This window comes from Pyrgilauda ruficollis, unplaced genomic scaffold, assembly GCF_017590135.1.
Source record: "Pyrgilauda ruficollis isolate IOZ18807 unplaced genomic scaffold, ASM1759013v1 scaffold28, whole genome shotgun sequence".
In the NCBI taxonomy this organism is placed as follows: domain Eukaryota; kingdom Metazoa; phylum Chordata; class Aves; order Passeriformes; family Passeridae; genus Pyrgilauda; species Pyrgilauda ruficollis.
The window spans coordinates 2,123,139-2,144,048 of record NW_024524155.1 but is presented as its reverse complement, the minus strand read 5'-3'; the positions used below and the strand labels follow the sequence as shown (position 1 = coordinate 2,144,048).

The window sequence follows — 20,910 nt, the reverse complement described above, 5'->3', positions numbered from 1 at the left end:
ATGCTGGCTGGACAGGGCTGCATGGGATCTCATAACTGGGGCAAACAGCAGAACTGGGAAGGAGGTAGTCAGTGGTGACCACACCCCAGGGCTCCTGAGGACGTGAGCAGGGCCCTTATGGGGACTTTGACTCAAGGAAGGTGATTGCCACCAAACCTCTTTGCTCCCACCCACGCGACAGCAAGTCCCACTGACTCCCCTGCTTCCTCACAGGGCTGCAGCTCACCCCACACCCACACTATATCTTGAGGTGTGCACAGTCAGAGCTGTACTTCACACCTGCTGGGACTTTGCTGCAGTTGGAGTCAGCAGGGCTGAAGGAACCCCTACAAGTCATCCGCTCTGTTCCTGTGTCCCAAGTCACATCCTGAGGCCACTTCCAAAGCGTTCTTCTAATCTGGATTGACAGATCTCGGATGGCAGAGATGCAAGGCTTCCTTACTTCTCCCCTAACCCTTTCCTGTCTGTCCCACTCCCCAGGGACATGGGGACAACTATTTCCTTCTTAGATTTCCCTCAAACTATGCTGGCTGTGTCTGGCCACAGACCTGTTTTCCTTGGAGATCACTCTGCTCACAGCAGCAGCCTTTTTGCTCTGGCTGACGTCCTCAAAGACAGCTTCCCTGCTGAGGCCCCCAGCCTGGGGCTTGCATTCTGGGCTCAAATCCTCCTCAGACCTGCTGAGCGTTGCCAGCAGTGGGACACAGATATTACCCTCAGGGAGGGAAAACTGGTCATCTGCCACTGATTCTTTGGGGAACGCATGCATTTCAGTCCTGTGGTTAGCCCACATAATTCAGTCCTTTTAGCTTTTCAAAAGGGTGTCTCTGCTGCTGCTGGAAAGGTGTGCAGCTATGTGAGAGAGCTGGAGCAGAGGGGAGGCTGCCCTGCCCATCTCCAGTGCCCCAGCCCTGTAATGGGACCTTGAGACCCAGCTGCCGTGGTACATAGCCCATCAGCTGTCAGTTCAGCTCCTGGAAGAAGCTGGGAGCTGTTCGAGACAAGCCCGGACCTTCAGAAAGTCACGTTGCACTGAGAAGACACAGCGTAGTCCCAAGGGAGCCTCAGTGGGGCTGCAGAGGTGACAGCTGGGTAGCATTGCTGGTGGACACGGGCGGCTGCGGGTCTGCCTGTCCCGGGCTGCCCCTGGCGAAGCAGCACTGAGGATGGGTGGAGGCAGGCGGCTCTCTGCCGCTCGGACAGGTCGCTGCGGCTAGACCAGGCTCCAGCCGCGTGTGTATCTCACAACAGCCGTCTCGGTGCTGGGTGGTCCTGAAGTGGGGAAAACTATTAGGGAGACATTGAGGGGGTTTAGGAACAGCAGGGCATCGGTACAGGGCTCAGGGAGCTGCCGAAACGTGAGAGAGCATCGCGAGCTCCCCGGGACATTTGGGGGAGTGGGGAGGAAATGGGCTCGGGAAGAATGGGCTGTTGCGGCTGCGGTCTTGACTCTTGCCGTGCTGGTGCAAACCCCGGTTACCTTCACTAGTCGGAGTGATGCCCAGACGTGTGTGTGGCAAATCAGCCTGCCACCCCGATTCTTACGGAGCAGGGCGGAAAAATACCTGACTGAGCCAGCGAACGAGCTGGCTGTCCCTGGGGTGCAGCCCCCGGGCCGGGCTGCCTGTCCCCCTCAGCACTGCTCGGGCAGCGAGAAATCGCTTTTATCCTTTTCCTTTAAACTCTGCTCTCTGGCACTGGGTCTTTCCCTCGCTGGGGGAGTGGGAAGGGCTGTGCCCTGGGAAATGCAGCGATCCGAAGAGAAAGGAGAGAGTTTGTGCCGTGTTATCGGAAGCAGCAGGCGAAGCAGTCACGTCGGGAGCAGCGGCGCGGCTCCCCTCAGCCAGCCCTCGAGCCGCTGATCGCGGCGGGCGAGCGCGGCTCTGCGGGCGCGGAGCTGAAGCGCGGTCCGGCCGCAGCCGGAGCGCTGCGCCGCTCCCCGCGGCACCGCGCCGTGCCTCCGGCTTGGCGGGTGAGCCCTTCCTCGACACGCAGGTAAGGACCCGCGTACCGCTCTCGGGTGGGGGCATCCCCGCTGGCACCCGGGCGGGTCGGCGTTCCCGGGGGATCCGGGAGCTCGTCCCCAGCGTCCCCAGGCTGCTCCAGTGGGATGGGAGCACGTCCCCAGGGAAAGGCAGCCTCGCGCAGAGCTCATGTTGGCGCCAGAGGGGTCAGAAAATACCTTGGGGGATGTTAAAATGAAAGGCTACAACCTGGAGACGCCAGGACAAATTACCTCGTCAGAGGCTCTGGGGTGGCCAGAATGTAAGGATTTCAACCAAAGTTTTGGAGGCCAGATATGTTGGAGCAATTGCAATGACACCTTGGACCCAGGCTGCCTTCAGGACTCCCTCCCCGGGTGGCAGCTCAGCCGCCGGCTGAAGTTTGGGGGTGGTTTTCTTCTTCTGAGAAGCCTCAGCAGCCGGCGGGAGCCACGCCACTGCCGGCCATCCGCGGGATGCAGCTGGGCAGGGGAACAGTCCGGGGAGCTCGGTGGACACAGGGGTGCCGTGACTTGTGCCAACGACACGACTTCCCTGAGCAGCACCATCTCCCTGTAGTCCTGAGGATGACCTCCCATTTTGTGTTTGAGGGAAAAAGCCACTCGTTCCGGAGTTTCAATGGGAAGCACTTTCCTTCTCTACCCGGTGCCTGTTTATAATTCCTTCTCCGAAGCTGCTGCGGGTTTCACAAAAGAAATGCTGCTCTCCCAAACCCATTTTACTGGGCTGCTTCCTTTGCTTCTGAAAAAGATAAATTCCCCTTTCATTTAGCTTGGATCTGCCACCAGTAAAAGCCTTTCCCCCAGGAGGAAGGTAGCACTATATAAATACCAGGGGAAACCAGAGAAGTGGGGTCTAAGCCTGCCTGCCACGCGCAAGAAAAAAATATCTTTGGTCTCTGAGGGATAGTTGCTGGTTACTTTGTAGATTGTCATGAGAAGAAATTACCCAAGCCAAAATGCAGTGACTGCACTTCTCTGGCAAAAGTTTCTTGTGTTATAAAAACAGCTGGCAGAGCTAAAGCTTTGGAGAGCTGAATCCACTTCACTTTTTCTCCCTGAGCCACCATCAGAAGCAGGTAATAAACACCATTATTAAAGAATGAGTAATTTGCTGCAGCTCTAGCACGGTGAATTTGTACAGCAGATCCCCTGCTTTTGCATGGTACCCAACTCCTTCCTGCCCTCAGCCCAGCCTGCAGACATCACCATCACTTGCAGAGAAGTAAGCAAGTACTCAGAAAAAAATTGGCCCTTAAAATCTCCCTCTATCACCTACAAGCTCCCTGAAGCAAGCCCCAAAAGGGCCAATCCTGCCCAGCCCGGAGCTTATGGCAGAGCAGTCTGTGGGCCCCTGGCATGGGCATGGGCACGGGCATGGGCACTTCAGGCCATTTTGGTTTTTCTGCCCCCCTCACAGCCCCTCTGCTTGTGTTGGCACATACTCACATCTTCCCAGGACCATCTTTGATTCACTAGGTAGTCCAAAGCTCTGCCCTTTCTGTCCCCCTTTTTCTGCCTAGTTTCTGAAGTTCTGGACCTGAGCCTGTGACTGGCAGATACCACTTGCAGGAGCTGCAACTGCATTGCTGCTTTCAGGGTGGTAATTTCAGGCAACATCTTTAGACTGAATTTCTCTATTTGTAGAGTTGGAGATGGGCAAATGAAATTATTGGCTTTTCTGAGTGAAGGGCCAAGGCAGAGCATTAGAGAGGGAAAAAGATCCATAACAGGTTTCCTCCAAATTGTCCTTCTCTGTATGTTTCTCTGTCAAGTGAAAAAGGCAGCAAACCAAACACTTTGCTCAGCCTGGAAGGGAAGGCTGCAATGATCCCCAGTGTTTCTTGGGTGCATCACTTAAACCAGCTTCCTTTTGGAGTAAAACACTTCAGGTATGTTTTGAAAACCAGAGCTGGTTGCAGGATTTGTCCCCAAGCTATGTGTCTGGAAGCTCAACAGCTGGTGTGAAAAATTGGCCCAAGGCACATCAGAGACTCAGTGCTATGTGTGACAGCCACACTGATGCTGCTCCTGGCTGGGCAGAGGTTTCTCTGCAAATCCTTCCTGCTCTCCATGACTTCCATGGTGGCAGGGAAGGACAAAAGGGTCCCCATCCAGCAGGAACATGCTGGGAGGGAAACACCATGAGCAGAATGGACTCCCTCAGCCCACGTAGGACCAACAGTGCCGCTCACCCAGAGCACAGCTGCCTCTTTCAGCACACTGTGATGCTGGATGGGTACAAGAAGCAAGCTGAGTCCTCTCCCAGGAGGGTGGTATCATGGGCTGGGAAGAGAAAAGGGCCAGGACAAAATGGAAATACCGCAAATGAAGGAGCAGTCCAGAGGGCGCCTCAGCAAGGTGACTTGACCAGGTCATGGAAAGAAACGAAATCTTCCCAATTGATATTGTTTTGTACAGATTTGTTTCCATACTGTATGGAAGAAAATTTAGCACTATCCTCTGCATCATCCTGGAGTCTGATATTGTAGGATGGACAAGCGTTGTGGGATGGCTGGGGGCAGCTCCTGCCTTTCCTCTCATTATATTCCTGACAATAGAGTAAACCAGTGTGAACTGCCCCTCCTCAAACTCAGAGGGCACATCTCCACTGAGTATTCTTTGGCAATATGGAATTTTGGAATATGGAAGAGACTCTCAACATCTGGTTTGGATTTCACTTTTTGACCCTAGTAATAATTTTAACACCTTGAAGTTTGTCTGGGCCTGCAGATGTTTGCCAGATGGGGAGACTTATTTGCTGGACCAGGAAATCATCTTACTGCTGATAATTGGAAACTTAGGGTTTTGAAAAGTAAGCTAGAAAAGTGTCATCTCCACAACTTAAGTTCATTTTTAAAGAGAGAGCAGATCATTGGCAGATGAATTAAATATCTGAACTACAGAGGAGTCTTGTGAATCCCCAGGAGTATCAGGACACAGTAATCAAGGTGGAAATAGCCCTGAGCTGAAGGCAGGGAGACAAGGATAAAATAAACAGGGCAGTGGGGAAAGGAGGGTGCTGCATGCGCTAGCCTTCAGGGTGCTAATGAATCATTTGAGTATGGAAATGTTCTAAACAGAGACAAATGAGCAGTCCTTAACAGACGCTTTACATTGCCAGCTTCAATTGATAAGACAGGGATTTTCAGAGAGATGTGAGGATGGAATTAGGTGCTGTGGCTAAGCTGCCCTATCAGCAAACCACAGCTGTGAAGGGGAGAACTTTCTGTGCCCCCAACAACTGCTGCCACCTTGAGTGCTATGTCCCTGTCCCCATTTTGGTCTTGGATGGTGCAAGTTTCTCACCTGGAAGAAAGCCAGGTCCCATCTGCCTGACCACTTCTGTGCTGGATGCCAGGATGTTGATCCCTGGGATGCAGACCTGCACATGGTCCCAGGCTGGGCTGCAGGGCAAAGGGGAACACGGCTGGTCCTGGAGAGGAGCATGAGGCACAGGTCTGCTCCAGCATAGAGCATTGATGCTCTCAGAGTGGTAAGTGCCTACTTGGAGAAGAGCATGGAGCCATTTAGGATAACCATTGTGTTTAGCTCAATACTGGGTATAAATAGTCATGGAAAAAACCTGATGTGAAATAGAGGACTGTAGTCATTAGCAGAGGAAAATCAGCCATGAGCAAAATTACAGTCTGCTGGGAAGAGGTTCTGTGCATCTTCCAGCAGCAGAGAGAATGTCTTGATAGTAGACACATCTTGAAGGACCTCTGTGAGCAGTCCTGTGGGATACTTGTTATCCCTTTGGGCAGTCTGAGCAAGGAGCCTGATCTCAGGCGAGGGGTTGGGCTGCATCTGTGCTGGAGGCATTGGAGCCCAGGTGTCAGTGAGTTTGGCTCTCAGTAGCTCTGCATACATGGATCTTTCTAAGTAGGTTTTCTACACTGAGGGCAGAATGCCAGTGCTCCTCTCTCCAGAGAGCAGTTTTAGTGTAATTCCTTAGGGTGGTCCCGAGCTGAGGAAGAGAAGGTTGAAGCTCAGACCCAGTCTGAGCTCATGTTTCTCCAGGACAGTGATTTACATGCTGTAGCAGGGAGGGGAATTAGTCTCCTCTGACCCTCGACTAGTATTTTTGCCTCAGATGAGAAGTGAGAGCCCAACAGCTTCCAAAACTGTCTTCACTGGCTAATGCCTCAAAGGGCTGGAGATGCTGACCGTCCCAGCAGTGAGCACACCTGGGAGTCATTGCCCTGACCTCCACTGCCTCCCAGCAACCCTGATGGGTCCCCACACAGGAAAGTGAAGAAGCTCTGGTGAGAGCAATCCGTCAGCTTTGTTTGGTGTCATGTGCCCCTTTAAAGCCTCTCACAGGGGCTTCTTGTTGAGGGTGCTGCAGGGCTGCTGTTTGTTTGGGTGCAAACCCATCAAGAGTGCTCTGAGGCTGAGAGGACTGTCCCACTGTGGCTGCTGGAACCTTCAGAATTTACCCATCCCTGATCCTGTCCTGGTCCACTTCCCGGGCCCAGTGCTGCCAGTCAGGTCGCCCACTCTGCTGTGCCTCAGCTGGGCACCCCATGGCCACTCTGCTGCCCTCCCACTCCAGACCAGCCGCAGGAGCAGCCCCCCCGACACTGCCCGCTCTCCTCCCTGGTCCCATGTACATAGGACAGCCTGCAGAGACTTCCAACAGCCGCCTTATTTACTTGTTTGCGTCTCCTGCTTAAAAAATGGCATGCTGAGAGAGTCCAAACCTGCTAATTATACACCTAGCCACCCACACCACCATGTGCTTTATTTCCATCACGATCCATGCTTCCTTCTTCCCGCATGCCAGCTCGATGAGCCCTTCCCGTACCTCTCGTGCCTGAGGGGCACGGCGGGGCGCACCCCGGCCAGCCGGGTGAGCTCAGACCCGGGGCCGGCGCCGTGCTCACGCCAGACGGGCCAACGCCGGCCGTGGGGTGTGGGGGCGCCGTAGCCGTCCCCAGCGATTTGGACATACAGGCACCGCACCAGGCTTTGCCCGCAGCCGCCGTCCCGGCCCCGCCACGCTGAGGGTCGGGAGCGGCCGGGCCCCGCCACCGGGACGGTGCGGGCTGTGCGGGACGGTGCGGACTGTGCGGGGGATGCGGGGCTGTGAGGGATTGTGCGGGCGGTGCGGGGCTGTGCTGGCGGGGGGAGCTGGGCGGGGCTGGTCGGGCGGTGCGGGGGATGCGGGGCGATGCCAGGGATGCGGGACTGTTCGGGCTGTGCGGGGCTGTTTGGGCGGTGTGGAGCTGTGCGGGCGGCGCGGTGGGCTGTGAGGGCTATGCGGGGCGGTGCGGGGCTGTTTGGGGGATGCGGGGCTGTTTGGGGGATGCGGGGCGGTGCGCGGCTCTTTGGGGGATGCGGGGCGGCGCGGTGGGCGCTGCGCGGCGCGCCGGGGACACCTGGTGGCCGCCTGGCGAGCGCCGGACGCGGCCGAGGCGGGGGACACGGCAGGCACGATCGCCCTTCCGGCGCCGCACAGCCTGCGGGCACGGCCGGTGTGAAGCTGGGTGCTATGGGGGTGCCTGCTTGGAGGCGATGGAGTTTCCACTGCTCCCCTGTTGATGTGATGCGCACGGGCAGTGTGTCCAGATTGCTGCCACCAAAGCTGGGGACAGGGAGGGGTGGGAACCCCCGAGAGCTCCTGGAACGGCTTCTCCAAAACCTTCTCTAAGGCTCCTCCTTGCCAGCCCCAGGGAAGGATTTGCTGCTCCCTACCATCAGGAGCAACACCTTAGTTCTGAGCATAGCTGGGTCAGAACACTGCCGCAGAGAAACATTGTTATCAGAGACAATAAAGACCCGGTTTCCACCCGGAAATTGCCCAATTTGACTTGTGATCCTTGAAAAGCAGCCCATCGCATCCCAATTCTCAGAGCAATTTAGTCTCTGTTGGAGTCAGCAACCCTTTGGTACTGGCTTTCCACCTGTCAGGAGATCAGAACAAGCATTTTATTCACTCCTTTCCAGCTCTATCAAACCAGCTGCATCAAAGGTGTGAATCAGATTCTCTGCATCACAAATGGCTCAGCTGTCCTCCCTCTATTCCAAGTCCAGGCTTTGTGTCACCTTCTTCCTTCCCTCCTGGTCCTCACCAACTCTTTCCTCTCCAGCAGCTTCACAGCTTTTTATCTCCGTGTTGGTGGCCAGGGTTCTCTGTCTGGCTCAGATGTCACTTTGCTTCCCCTGCCGCACGCTTCTTGCCCACCATGTCCCTACCCACTGCTCTCCCTTCTGTGCACTTCTGTTTCTCTGGGTACCATCTCTGCCAGCCCCATTGGGGCCATCATATCTCACCACCCTTTCTCCCTGCTCCACACTGAGACCTGCCTCCCCATCACCCCTCTGAGCTCTCCAGCCCCCAGGCCACCTCACCTGATGCTTGTGCCACAGCAACCTTTCCCAGGACTGGTGAAGGCTTTGTTACACCCTGGGAATGAACAGCTCCTCAATCTACATGCATGTCCTGTGCCCAAGCCAGTAGCAGTGGTGTCAGACAAGCACCCATGGGAGTGCTTCAGTGTTGGCTAGAACCAAACTTCTTTCTGCAATCATGTCTGTGGGGCTGATGAAAGCACTTCCTTCTCCCCTTGAGCTGTGGTTCACCCTTCAGTGCTCAGGGCTGAGACATGCCAGGGATCCATGCTGCTGCATGGGCTCCTATGGCTGAGAGAGGGCTTGGTCCACTCCCGCCAGTCCACGAGCTCTCGCAGTCCTTCCTTCACCCCCTTTCCAAAATGACAGCTGCCCCGGTGATTTTTTTTGCCTTTGCTTCTCAGCAGCTTTGTGAGATGGTTTTCTCTTCATCAGAATCACAAGCTTGGATCCTCTGAGGCAGAGGTACTGTGTCCTGACTGGACCTGGGCCTCTGCTTAGGAGATCCAAAGCGTCTCCTGAGAGCTTCTAGGAAGGTCTGGGCTCAGGGACAAGTGCTCGACAAATCTCCTATGCTTTTCTCTTCCATCAGGAATGGGTCTGCATCTGTCCTGGGGCTATGGCAGCTGTATCTGGCCATGGTGCTGCTTAACATCAGCTGGATCAGGAGCAGGCATTCACACTGTCCCCTGCCCTCAGACCAGCCAGGGCATGGCAGTGCAGCAGGACACCAATGCCTGAGAGCACCGACCTCCCCTGGTGCTGTCCTGAAGGGGAAAGCCTTCAGCCAGGGTGGGCTAACCTTCTCACTCTGGAGTCTGGGGACATGCACCACAGCCACAACCTGCTAATGAGCCTGGGAAGCAAGGCAGAATGTTTGCTTGACAGGGCAATTAAATGATGATTGATTCCTGGAACAGCTACTTAATTCATGATTAGCTGGCTTATCATAGCCGGCATCTGTACCAAGGGTCCCTCTGAGAGCTGCCTCAGGGGATGTGGTGTGGAGGTGAGATCTGTGAAATACAAAGCTAAATTTGCTACCTCTTTATTTTCATGGCTCATTTTACCCAGTACTCGCCTTAGGAAGCTGAGAGTACACAACACAGCTGTGCATTTTCCACTCTGCTGGGGACTGCTGCAGCCAGGCTGGGGAGTGTGGGGGCCTGCTCAGCCAGCTGGTTACAGGAGCAGCCGTGCACAGGGGGAGGCAGCTCGGTAGGGAGCCAGCAGCTGTCAGGCAGCAGCAGAGCTGCAGCAATGGTTCAGCTCAACTAGGGCACTGCAGTCTGCCTCCTCCAGGGTGTGCCCAAGCTGTGTGTGTATGCTTGTCTGTGTACATCTCTCTGTGCACCTAGCAGCACATCTGTGTGTGTGCATCCTCCCCGTGCACCTAGCAGCATCTCACCACAGTTACCTGCTGCCAGTACTGCCCAGACTAGCCCCATGGGGCTGATGGATGTGCATGCTATCCAGTCTTGCTGGTAATCAAGACAGAGAATGGCCACTCTTTGACAATTTTGTCTTTTACTGCTTTCTTGCTTTCATCTTCTGACTTCATTTCTCTTTCCCCAAGCTTGGTTATTAACAGGCTTTCTGTATCACCAGGCTTATTTTATTACTAGGCTTCCCTTTTTAAGTCCCTGTGTGATTCAGATTTTAAGTCCTGTAGGATTCAGATAACCCAAATGGGGTCTGGGTACAACTGCAGGGCTGGTCTGACTCTGTCCTTCCCTCCACATGTGCATGAAGGGCTGGTCCTCACCCTCTCTGCCATTCCCTCTCTAATGTCATCTCCAGGGGCTTGATGGCCCTTGTCTTCACCTGCAAACCCAGACCATTTGGTACACAGCCTCTGTGTGATGTGCTGATCTTGTTTACTGAGGAGTGGGAAGCATCTCTAATCCCTCTGGTACTGGAACCCTTTCACATCTTCACCCTTACTGGAGAGGAAAGTTTCAGCCTGGCTGCTTTCCAGCAGGGCTGAGCACACTGCTGCAAGCATGTTGTCACACTGGCCCTCATTGTTCCCTCCCCACTGCTGACAAATGCCAGGACTGGGCACGAAGGCTGCAGTTTGTGGCTCCTTTGCTTATTTATCAGAAGCACTGTGAGATTTTCTTCTGCACTTTTCCCCTTGTCCCTGCAGTATCCCAGGGAGAGCATGAGCCTCAACTCCCAAGAGTGGAAGGCAGCAAGGAAAAGAGACTTTAGTACAGGTAAATATTTTTTAATTCCAGAGGATACAGGACTAGTACAGGCTAAATCCTTGTAGCTGTAGCCCTGCCCTGTCCGTGCTTTGTGCAGCAGCATCAAGATCCTGACTCTGCTCTAAGGACAGTTTGAGGGCTCAGAAAGGTTTGAGCTCACCTGCCTTCCCTGGGATGAAGCCTCAGCCCTGCCCAGCCCACATTCACAGACTTCCTCATACTTCAGGAGTTTTTTCCTGTGATTTCTTTTGATACCCACACTGTTACTTTTCCAAGGTATGTTCACCCTAGGACGTTTGCTGCCTGCAAGCCCTCACTGCCTTTTCCTCACAGCCCAGGTCAGTGAGACATCTCCCACTAGCCCTTCTAGCATCCTTTGGGACTCAACAGAGTCCATGTCCAGCAGCAGTCCAGCTGCACAGATGCACTCTTGCCACACTGCCTCCCTGGCACCTCCCAAACTGCCTTTTAGGTTTCCAATTCCTCCCAGCTCCTTTCCCTTCTTTCCCCTCCCACTCTCTGTTTCCCAGCGCTTGCTGCTGTGAACTTATGTTTTTTCTGTGCAGCTCTGCTCCTTCTCCAACCTGTTGCTGAGGACTCAAAGTGAGAAGCACGGCAACTTCCACTCAGGCAGCACCTGGTGCCAGTGGCCAGCAGCCTGCCCGTGGTCTGTCTGCTGGTGTTTCTCAACACATTTGGAACTGACTCCCTTCAACAGTTCTCAGCAAGATCCCATTCCTTCCTACCCTAGCTTGCTGCCAGAAGCATTCCTTGAAGTAAGGCGTGGATGCTGTACTAAAACTGTCAGTTTTCTCTCTCTAGCTCCTGCTTTGGCTGCTGCTCTCAAATGGCACTTGGTGACTGGTCTCTCCTTATGGTTTTGTTAAAAAATAGGTTATTTTGTTAGAAATCTAATTTGCATGTTAAGGTAAGCAAAGAAGAGGATTGTGGTTTCCTTGCCTGAAAACTGGGTTGTACCTTTGAGCTTCTCTGTGTCTGTGCAGAAAATAAAGCCATCTTTGCTATAAATATTCATCTGCCTTAAATATTTTGAAAATACTTAATGGCCATCTGCTGCATAAGCCACTACCAGCTTTATAAGTAATGTGGGGGACTGTGGAAGACAGGGAATGGTTTTGGGAAGGGAGAAGTGAAGGGCAGTCACCAAAATGCACAGTGTTTTAGCAGCATGAGAGGGCTTTTGAACAGTTCCATTTTCCTGAGCAGATTTCCAAAATGTGATGACCACTGCCCAAACAAAGCCAATGGACAGGCCCATTAAAAACCATGCACGGCTCTCCATTTGCATGATGTGGTGGAGTTTGGCCAAGGAAACAGGACCACTTGGGCTTTTCAGTTTCTAAAGTCTTCAGTTTGTCTATTTATATTTCCTTCTTGAGATTTAAAGCCAAGGTGATGTGCTGTCTATCAGAAAACCTAGTGCATCTCAGGGATTGTCACAGCAGGAGGAAGTGTAACCCTGCTGCACAGCATCCTGCAGAGGAGTCAGTGATCCAGGTCTCTAAGGAGACCAAGAACATTTGAGGTTGCAAGGCAATAAGGTGGCATGGTCTGGGAGCTGAGAAAATACTAAAGAGACTGTAAAACCTGGGGCTCAGGTAGTGAAGAGGGCAAAGTAATTGTTCCTCTCTCCTGAGAATGCTAATATTTCACTGTACTTTTTCTTTGTTCCAAGGTGGGTTGGGAAGCCAAAATAGTAAATGCTCCTCTGAAGGAAGGGGGGCGGGGGGAAATATTTCATCTGAAAAATTTTCATGGGAAAAAAAAAATGAGAGCAGTACAAGCCTTCAGCTTGTACCTTCACTCTGAAATGGAGGAAGGGAGAGGGAGGTGAATTTCCCTGAGGAAGAAACCCATGTTGACATTTGTAGCTGAGGATCTCCTCTGGACTCAGCATTTTCTGAAGCAGGTGGCCCAGAGCCAAGGCTGTCTGGCTGCTGCTGTACCCAGGGGTGGAGCTGGTTTAAACAGCACTTTGATGTGATGAATCGTTTACTTAAAATTTCATCATTTCAAAGTGGACCAAACCCCATGGAGCCTTCCCTTTAATCTCCACATCTTTCTGTTCCTCCTCACAGCTGGCTGAGCATCCAACACTCCCACCCCAGCCTAAACACCACCTCCATGTCCTCACAGCAGCCCCCTGGCTTCCCTTTGTGGCTCACTGCACTTGCCTCAGCCCTAGTTCAGGCTTGGATGAGTCCTAGAGAATTTCCTATGCACCTGAAAGCCAGCTAGGTGTATGTGTAATGTCCAGTGGGATATAATTCACCATGCAACCCTCTACTTTGGGAAGTCAGGGAGGCTCCTTGAATGACTGTCAGTCTCTTATCTATTTCTGTGCTGTCAGTTTTTGTCACAGCACTCATTATGAACCAGCAGAAGAGATGCAGAAGGTCCTTTCCTGTCAGGCTGTACACGGCCAACTTAAGATGCATTATAGATACAGCAAGTCCTCATGTTAATCCAGCCTGAATCAGATAACCTTACTGCAGGGTTGCATCCTTACCTTGCTACCACCTGGGGAGATAATATTCAAGCTGTGCAGAGGTGGGGAGGGGTCTTGTTTTCTCCAGGATTGACAAATTTTTCTGTTCCCACTAGCCTTTTGACATTGGCTGTGCTTTTCTGCTCCCTTGCCTGCTGAACTCACAGCCTACTCCCTCCCACCCCCTCTGCTCCTGCAGGATCTCCCCACCACCACCACCACAGGCAGCATGGAAAGCGTGCGGGAGCTCCAGAACCCGCTCTTGGCCAAATCCAATGGCCACCTTCGCAGCAGCTATTCTTACCACCAGCACCACAGCCAGGACTACCCCAGCCACCGCTGCCAGGGGAAACTGTATTCCTACATATTCCAAAACACTGGCGGTGCCAGGACTCACCAGCTGCTGGATGCCAGTTCCCTGCAGCTGGCTGTTGAAGCTTTGTACGGCCCCAGTTTCATCCTTGTGAAGGATGAGACTGCTCTCAAGGCCAAGGACAGCAAGATGGAAAGCTGCGAGACCACTTTTACGGAAAGCAAAGAGTCGTCATCTGAAGCTCCTGAAGGGCAAGAGGCACAAGGGTCCTGTCTGGTAGAGAGTGACATCCGTATCCAAACTGTTTCCTATGAGGTGGAGGAAGAGGAGCTCCAGGAGTATGAGGTGAGCTTGGACAGGTAGGATAGCACTAAACTCCTGCGGTCATTATTTCTGGACATCGGCTCAAATTCTTGATAATTCATTCTCCCTTCTTTACCCAGAACTCCCCCCCAAATCCTACCACTTCCTGCCTCACCAGCCTCCCTGTGCACCCAGTATTTCTTCTTTCTCCTTATCATTTCTGCTCCTTTTTCCTCACTGCTGACCTCAGGAGGAAGTCAGCTTCCCTAAGAGGAGCCTGACTGCCTGCTGCTGGGAGCAAAAGGGAGGTGGGTCTCTGCAGGACCCTTGGGAAATGGGAATGCTTTGAGAAGGGCAGCCTGTCGCTGCTGTGGCACTAGAGCTAAAGAGAAACAGCAATCTTGCATAACAGCAAAATTCACATGCGTGATGGCAGCAGCTGAGAGAAAGCTTTATATATATAAAAAGACAGGATGAATCCTGCACAGGAAGAATGAGAGCTGACAAAGCAGCCTCATTGCTGTGCTGTGCTTGAACAGTGGTGCCAAGGCTGGGAAACATCATCCAGGATCTTGAGAGGTGGGAGAGGGTCCCAGAGCTCACTGGAGCTGATGCCTGATGACCCAGCACAGCTCTGCTTCTTTTGGTGTGGGTGACATAGCCTGTTCAGATGGGAGCAGGGATGTCCCCACTTCTGCGTCCCTTCCCCACCAAGACACATCACCTGCAGGGTGGTCTGAGGCTGGCCCAGCCGTGCCCAAGGGCAAGAGGGCTCACCACAGCCACTGAGCAGTGACTCACTAAGGGGACAGGGCATGCTGCCCCTGCGATGGAGGCTCCACTTCAAATGCTTTCCCTCACTTCCTAAATTAGTTTAGCAAGATATTGATCTCCTAGACTCTAATGGGGATAAGTCACTCTGTTTAAGTTTGTTTAAGCTGACAAACAGTCAGTTCTGCCAAAGCTGAAGATATTTCAGTTTAAGACTCTCTCTAATGCAGGGAAATCCCAGACCCCCAGCATTTGCACTGGCAGGGAGCCGAGAATCCAATTTGCTGAGCTACGTTGTTCCTCATCAAGCCATGCTGAAGAGTCTAAAATATTTTTGAAATTTACTCCTTGAATTTGCCAGTGAGAATTGTATGAGAACATGTGACGGGATCAGGAGAGAGTGGGAGCTGGGAGGCGAGGTGCTGAGATGCAGCCTGCGGAGTGGCACGGGGAGGTGGGCATGTGCTGAATCCATCTGGTTTTGCAGAGCGACTCCTCCAGCGACAGCGAAAGCGAGGATCATTTCCTGATGCTTCCCCCCCGGGACCACTTGGGCTTGGCCCTTTTCTCCATGCTGTGCTGCTTCTGGCCCCTGGGGATTGCTGCCTTCTACTTCTCTCAAGGGGTAAGGAGTCCCTTTGCTTGCCTGCATGTGCCAAGTGCTACAGCAAGGGCCCTGAAAGCCTCAGTGGCCCATGGAGGTGACCAGCACCTTTCTGAATCTAAGGTTCATCTCTGTGCATGGCCATAACTCTGAGGGTTGAGACGAAGGGTGTTCCTGGATGTCTCCACAATTGTTATGGAGTTGGAACCCCTCCAGTTCTGGTGTGGGTTACTGGAGGTCAGGCTTCTCCTTTGGGTTTTCTGGCTGTTATTTAGGGAACTGGGGCTCCTCTTGGCCTTGCCCACCTTCTCACCCTCCAGCCAGGTTCAGGAAAATGGCATTTTCCCACCTGTCCTCCCATTCTCCAGTAATGTGAAGGTTCTACACCATGACCCAGACTGAGGCAGCTCATTCTACAGGAGCCAGGCTGCCCCGGAGGCTGGAGGCAAAGGGGAGCTTGGTGTCCATATCACACTACAGCTCCTCTCTTGCACTTGTTTCTGATGCACACTGGCTGACCTGTGGGAGCCAATGCCAGGCTGGCAGAGGCTGGAGAGGCAATGGCCCTCAGGCTGCAGCAGCTCACAGGAGCTGCTGCATCCCTGAGGACTTAGCCTGGAGCCTGGGCTCACTTACTTTGCTGTTGACCCAGAGTAATTCATGCAGAGCCAGAGGATTTACTCCACATTTGCACAGATGCTGCTGTACCAAGAATAGATGGGAGGAGGCATTAAGAAGTTAAATCAAGAGGATAGGAACAGAAGTGGAAAAATATATTACATGAGTTCCTGGCACAGAGTTGGTGAGAGGCAGGGGAAGCATTAATTGATTAGGACCCCAAGGAGCAGTTGATTTCACATTTTTCCACGTAATGCAAGATAGCACAGTGCACTCTCCATGTGGTGATGCAGGCGGGGCATTTTATATCTAGCTCCATTTTCTATAACTACCCCCTTTGTCCACTCACTGAGGCAAGGACCATATCTGTTTTGGTGTCTTTGCACATTGAGTGCATTGATGCCCACCCAGCAACTTGAACTCAAGTAGTAGGTAAAAAGAGCATATTGGAATATGCCCTGAGCACTCAGAGAAGATGGAAGTCACCATCCTTTTCCAGAGAGATAAGGATGTGTCTCCACTGCTGGTTTCATCAGCCCTTCAAGAGCAAATGGGCTTCAGCTGAAAACCCCATGCAGGAAAAATCAGGTGGCAGCACAGCTGGACCAACAGACCATGCCATCCTAGGCAGTTCTCGTTACATCTCTCTATAGGGTGCACCGGTATCAGCCATCATCCCATGCTCTGAGGTCTTACAAGAGTCCAGCCACCCACTCACAGCTCTGGCTGTGTATCCTGATGGGTGCTTTCAGACAAGTAGCTGAAGCCCATGCTTCCCCTGGAGGCGAAATCCACAGGGAAATGTGTGCAGGTGGCACTGCTGCTCTGAGCCCTCCCAGACTGACAGACACCTTGCTGTCTGTTCCCAGCCTCCAAGGGGTGCAGTGGCCAGACAAGAAACACTGACTCATTAATGAAACAACTGCATGCTGGTTAAAGGCCAGGTTGGTACAGCTGTGAGCAACAAGCATTTCTTCTCCTTCCAGACCAGCAAGGCTGTCTCCAAAGGAGATTTTCATCTGGCCAGTTCAGCTTCCCGCCGAGCTCTCTTCCTTGCCGCGCTCTCCATAACCATTGGCACAGGAGTGTACATCGGGGTGGTGGTAGCACTGATTGCTTATCTCTCGAAAGGCGGCCACGTGTAGCTGCCACCTGCATGTCACTGCCATCCCTGGCCGCTGGCCCTTCTGGGACTGAGCTTTCCTGCAGAGCACCGAGCACCAGCGCCTGCGAGGGCTGCTTGCACAGCAGGACCCCAGCATGGATGTCCTGTGCAGGTTTCTTCCTCTTTCAGACAAACAGTAGACCCCTGTTCTCCCTGAAGTTGTGGTGTGTGACCATCTAACAACAGGGAATTGAGCACCAGCCTGGCTGCTGGGACAAGGAGGAGCACATTTGCCTGGTGGAAGATGTGCAGGAGGGAAACCACACGCTGCTGCTGGGCTGGTGCAACCACCCCAGTCTGGGGCTACAGCTTCCCTTCTCAGTCCCACAGCTGGGAGATCCATCACTTGCCCAGGCTTGGCCCATGAAGGGTACACACAGGAAGAAGAGGGAGTATGGTGCCAGGGAATGACTGCTGCTTCTTCTGGGAGTCCTGGTGGGGTCTCCAGACTCCTGTGATGGGGACAACATTCTCACTTCAGTGCTGTGGGGTGGCCTGACCCCTCAGCTGCAGTGAAGTAGGAGGACAGAGCACGGACAAGACCAACAGGCATGCTCTCTGCATCCATCGGCAGACAGACCCCCAATCCACAGCAGAACATCCCAGTTCCTGGTCTATCCCAAATCAGAAGCAGGAGGAAGGCAGGCTGGTGGTTGCACACCATCTCTCCCATTGTTGGTGCAAGCTGGTAGAGACAGCAAGGTTTTCTCTGTGTTAATAGTGACTGCTATGGTGATCCCAAGTCAGAGCCCTCATAAGGTTGCTGTCCCAGAGTGCTCGGCCCTCAAAAGTTTTTTAATGGAAATCTCTATCTAAGAAGTGTCCTGGGAGGGGTGCTGGCCTTGAAGGGTTCCACTCCTTGTGCTAGGTCAGGGCCCTGCACACGAAGAGAAATGGAAAGAAAAGGATGACAAAACCTGCAGAATCTGGGGTGGGAGTTCTGCTTGTGAGGGGATGAGATCCAGAGAAGGAAGAGACGTGGAAGGAGCCTGAGACACGGGGTGACCTCAACACACTCCTTCCCATGCCTTGGAGAGAGGTATCTCCATCCATCCAAAAATCTCTGGTAACAAGGAAATACCAAGCACCCCCACCCCGCCCCATACATCTTACTTTTGCTTATTTGTATATTGTCAGCAACATATTAAATGCTTCAGAAGTGGGTATGAAGGCAATGGTTGCCCCAAAGGGCGGGCGTTAAGAAGCTATGCCTTGCCCCCTACTCTCCAGCATCCACCTTTGACCATCCCTCCTCTCTCTGGCTCTCCTGTTGCCTCTTGTCCCCATGTGCAGGAGACTGCAGGCAGACTCTGGGCATCCCTCATCCCCTTCCCAGAGTTTCTGGGCAGGCTGCAGCCAGCTTTGCAAGAGAGGCAGCATGTTCCTCCAGCTGGGTGCCATTCAAATGTACATTTCATCCTAAAGAAGCATGTTAATGTCTGCGATTGCCATTGTACTTGAGCCATAAAAGAGAGGAGTGCATCAGAGACCTGTACAGAAGTTGGTCTGAAAGTTCCCATTATGTTTTTTAACATGGAAGAACTAATAAAAAAAGCAGGAGAAAAGACTCTGTTTATAATAATGTGGAGCTGGCTGTCAAAGAGGTGAGCTTCACAAGAATGCCACACTCACTTAAACCTGAGGTGTTTATGCTGTTCCTGAAGGAAGTTATAATCTAGCTGGTGTCTGGGTATCTTGGAGGGAGGTATATTTCAATGCAGATCACAGTGGGCAAATACCACCGAGAGCAGAATGGTGGTGTAGGCTTTTTTTCCCCTGTGTAGTTGGACAAGAATTAGGGAGAAAGACTGGAGCATCTGTGTGTAGTAGAAGCATAAAATCTGCTTGAAGAGGGGCAGAAAAATACAAACATCAGGAGGAAATAAGGAGATCTTTCTTCTGATGGCGGACAGAGAGGCAGAATTTGCAGGGAAGGGCTGGCATGTCCAAAAGAGATAAGGTGGCCTTAGAGAAGAGTAATAAGGGGCAGAATCACCTGGCACCCATGTGATCGTTTTAATTCCCCTCTCCTGCACGTGCTCAGCCTTCCTGGATGTCCATCCCTCCAAATAACCAAGCAAGAGCATTATTTCAGGAGAGGGGATGTCTGTGGGTGCATCTGCAGCAGGGGTGACCAGCCCCACCACCCCCAGCTCAGTGCTGTCCCGGCTAAAGCCCTCCTCATCTCTCCCCTTCAAGTACCCCAGAATCAGCAGGGGTGGGGGTCCCTGCTGATTCTGGTCGAGACAAAATGATTTGGGCTGCCAGACCAGAATCTACAATAAGATACAGCATTTGCTTCTGAATTTGTAATTCTTCCAGCTGGTTCCCTTCAGGGGCTTCCAAGGGTGGGGGGTCCAGCCATCTTCAGCCCACTTCCCATGAGCATTCCATTCCTCTGAACCCCAAACTCCTTCTTTGTCTTTTTTTTAATTGGAGCTGCATGGGGAAGGAGCGAGCTAAAGGGCCAACAGAATTAGAGTCTTTTCTGCTAATAGCCTGAATCTCTGATGAACTTGTCAAAGCGGGGGAGAAGGGGCTGTGCCAGAGCATCCCTAAGGGGGCATTATGCAAATGCAGAAATTAGTTGGAAACAGCCTGAAGGGAAACATGTGGAAATTTAAATCCAAGGAAGAGCATGATCACTGCTGAATAACTTATTATAGATTCACAGCATCTGCTGTAGCTGCCTAAGCAGAAGGGAAGGAAGCAAAAAGGCAACAAGACACAGCAGTCAGGGAAGGTTCAAGCTCCAGAAACTTGACTGAGCTTAAAAAAAATAAAATAACTAAACTACAGTGGGTGTGGAAGAAGTGACTCTTCACCCCCCTTCCTCCCATCCTCCCAGAGAAGGGGTCCCTCTCCCAACCAGGACCCTCAGCTCAGCAGCAGAGATCTGTAATGGCCCAGATCCCATAAGGGATACTCAGAAATTTGGGGGAGAGGAATAGCCTCAAGTTCTGGCCTGGCAACATGTCTGGCCCAGAAAGGAGAAGGAATGGAGGGAGCCTGGCAGGTCACTGCTGTGGGAGGTGATGTGAAGGGCAGAAAGTGCAAAGATATCTTTGGCTGTGTAGAGGGGCGGTGACAAAGTGAGATCTCTGGTGGCTGATGAGGGAGACTTTGGGGTCTCTGAGATGGGGGTGGAGGAGGGTTGGTGAAACAGTGATGTTCTATAACCACAACCTGCAGTCCTTCTCTGCATCCCAGAGCTTTCTTAAAAATAACCACAGGTGGTACTGAAGAGTTCCAGGACATAGCAGAACAAGTCCCTCTTCTCCATTCATGACTGGGACATCTGTTTGTAACCAAGTTCTGCACCAGGTGGCTGCAGGTGCCTGTCCCTGTGAACACAGGTACTGACTGGCACCCTCAGCACAGGTCTTTCAACCCCCTGGCCTCAGCAACCCTGTACCATCACCCTCCTCCCCACTGCTCCCCAAATGCCCATGCCCTGGCTCAGCTGCCCCACCAGTACCAACCTTCATCCTAAGCCAGTGACACCGAGTGACAGATGCAGACAGTCACCAGAAAGCCCATTCCCTGCCCCCTTCCCCAAATCTGTGCACAAACACCCCTCTCTCGTTTCACATCCTCTGTGGCCTTTGGGTTGCCAGAAGTGCCATGACCAGGTGTCCCAGATGCCCTCCTTGCTGTGAGGACAAGAACTTGGGGACCAAGTCAGCCCCACTCCCTGGACTGGTTGAACATCCCCTCCATCCCTCCCCTGCCTTGGAGATGCTCCTTGCTCAGCCAGGAGCTCAGAGCAGCACTGTCTGAGGTATATTGGGATTTGGTTTCTTTTCACAGCAGCAGAAAACACATTGTCTTCCAGCTTGAGCTTCTTTTTTAACCTCCACAGCATCAAGGTGAGCACTTCCTGCAGGCCTTTCTCTTCAGAAGCAGCTAAGGACAGGGTGGATAAAGACTGTGCCAAGGGCGGGCGTGGCCTTTGAATCCTACCTCCTTCTGGATGCAGCCAGGAAGAAAGCTGCTGAGGAAAGAAGCTGCTCCTCAGCACAGATCTGAGCGATTGATACATCTGAGCCGTCGCCTGC

At 52.7% G+C, this 20,910-nt stretch overlaps 1 protein-coding gene across 11 annotated transcripts; it reads left to right on the top strand.

Annotated features, from left to right (window-relative positions):
* The first annotated feature begins 1,958 nt into the window (after positions 1-1,958).
* On the top strand, positions 1,959-19,599 carry SYNDIG1L (synapse differentiation inducing 1 like). Of its 11 annotated transcripts, none has more exons than XM_041472088.1 (8): positions 1,959-1,995; positions 2,931-3,081; positions 8,767-8,824; positions 8,952-9,368; positions 10,509-11,345; positions 13,278-13,736; positions 14,953-15,090; positions 16,674-19,599. In XM_041472088.1, exons 6-8 carry the CDS (start codon positions 13,308-13,310, stop codon positions 16,830-16,832), a joined length of 726 nt encoding a protein of 241 aa, XP_041328022.1. In that variant the 5' UTR covers positions 1,959-1,995; positions 2,931-3,081; positions 8,767-8,824; positions 8,952-9,368; positions 10,509-11,345; positions 13,278-13,307; the 3' UTR covers positions 16,833-19,599. The 11 variants fall into 11 exon arrangements, 10 of the variants coding, with proteins under 10 accessions (XP_041328022.1, XP_041328026.1, XP_041328025.1 ...); XM_041472092.1 differs by having other exon boundaries at positions 8,952-10,578; positions 11,136-11,345; XM_041472091.1 differs by having other exon boundaries at positions 8,952-10,578; positions 10,846-11,345.
* Positions 19,600-20,910: the final 1,311 nt, after the last annotated feature.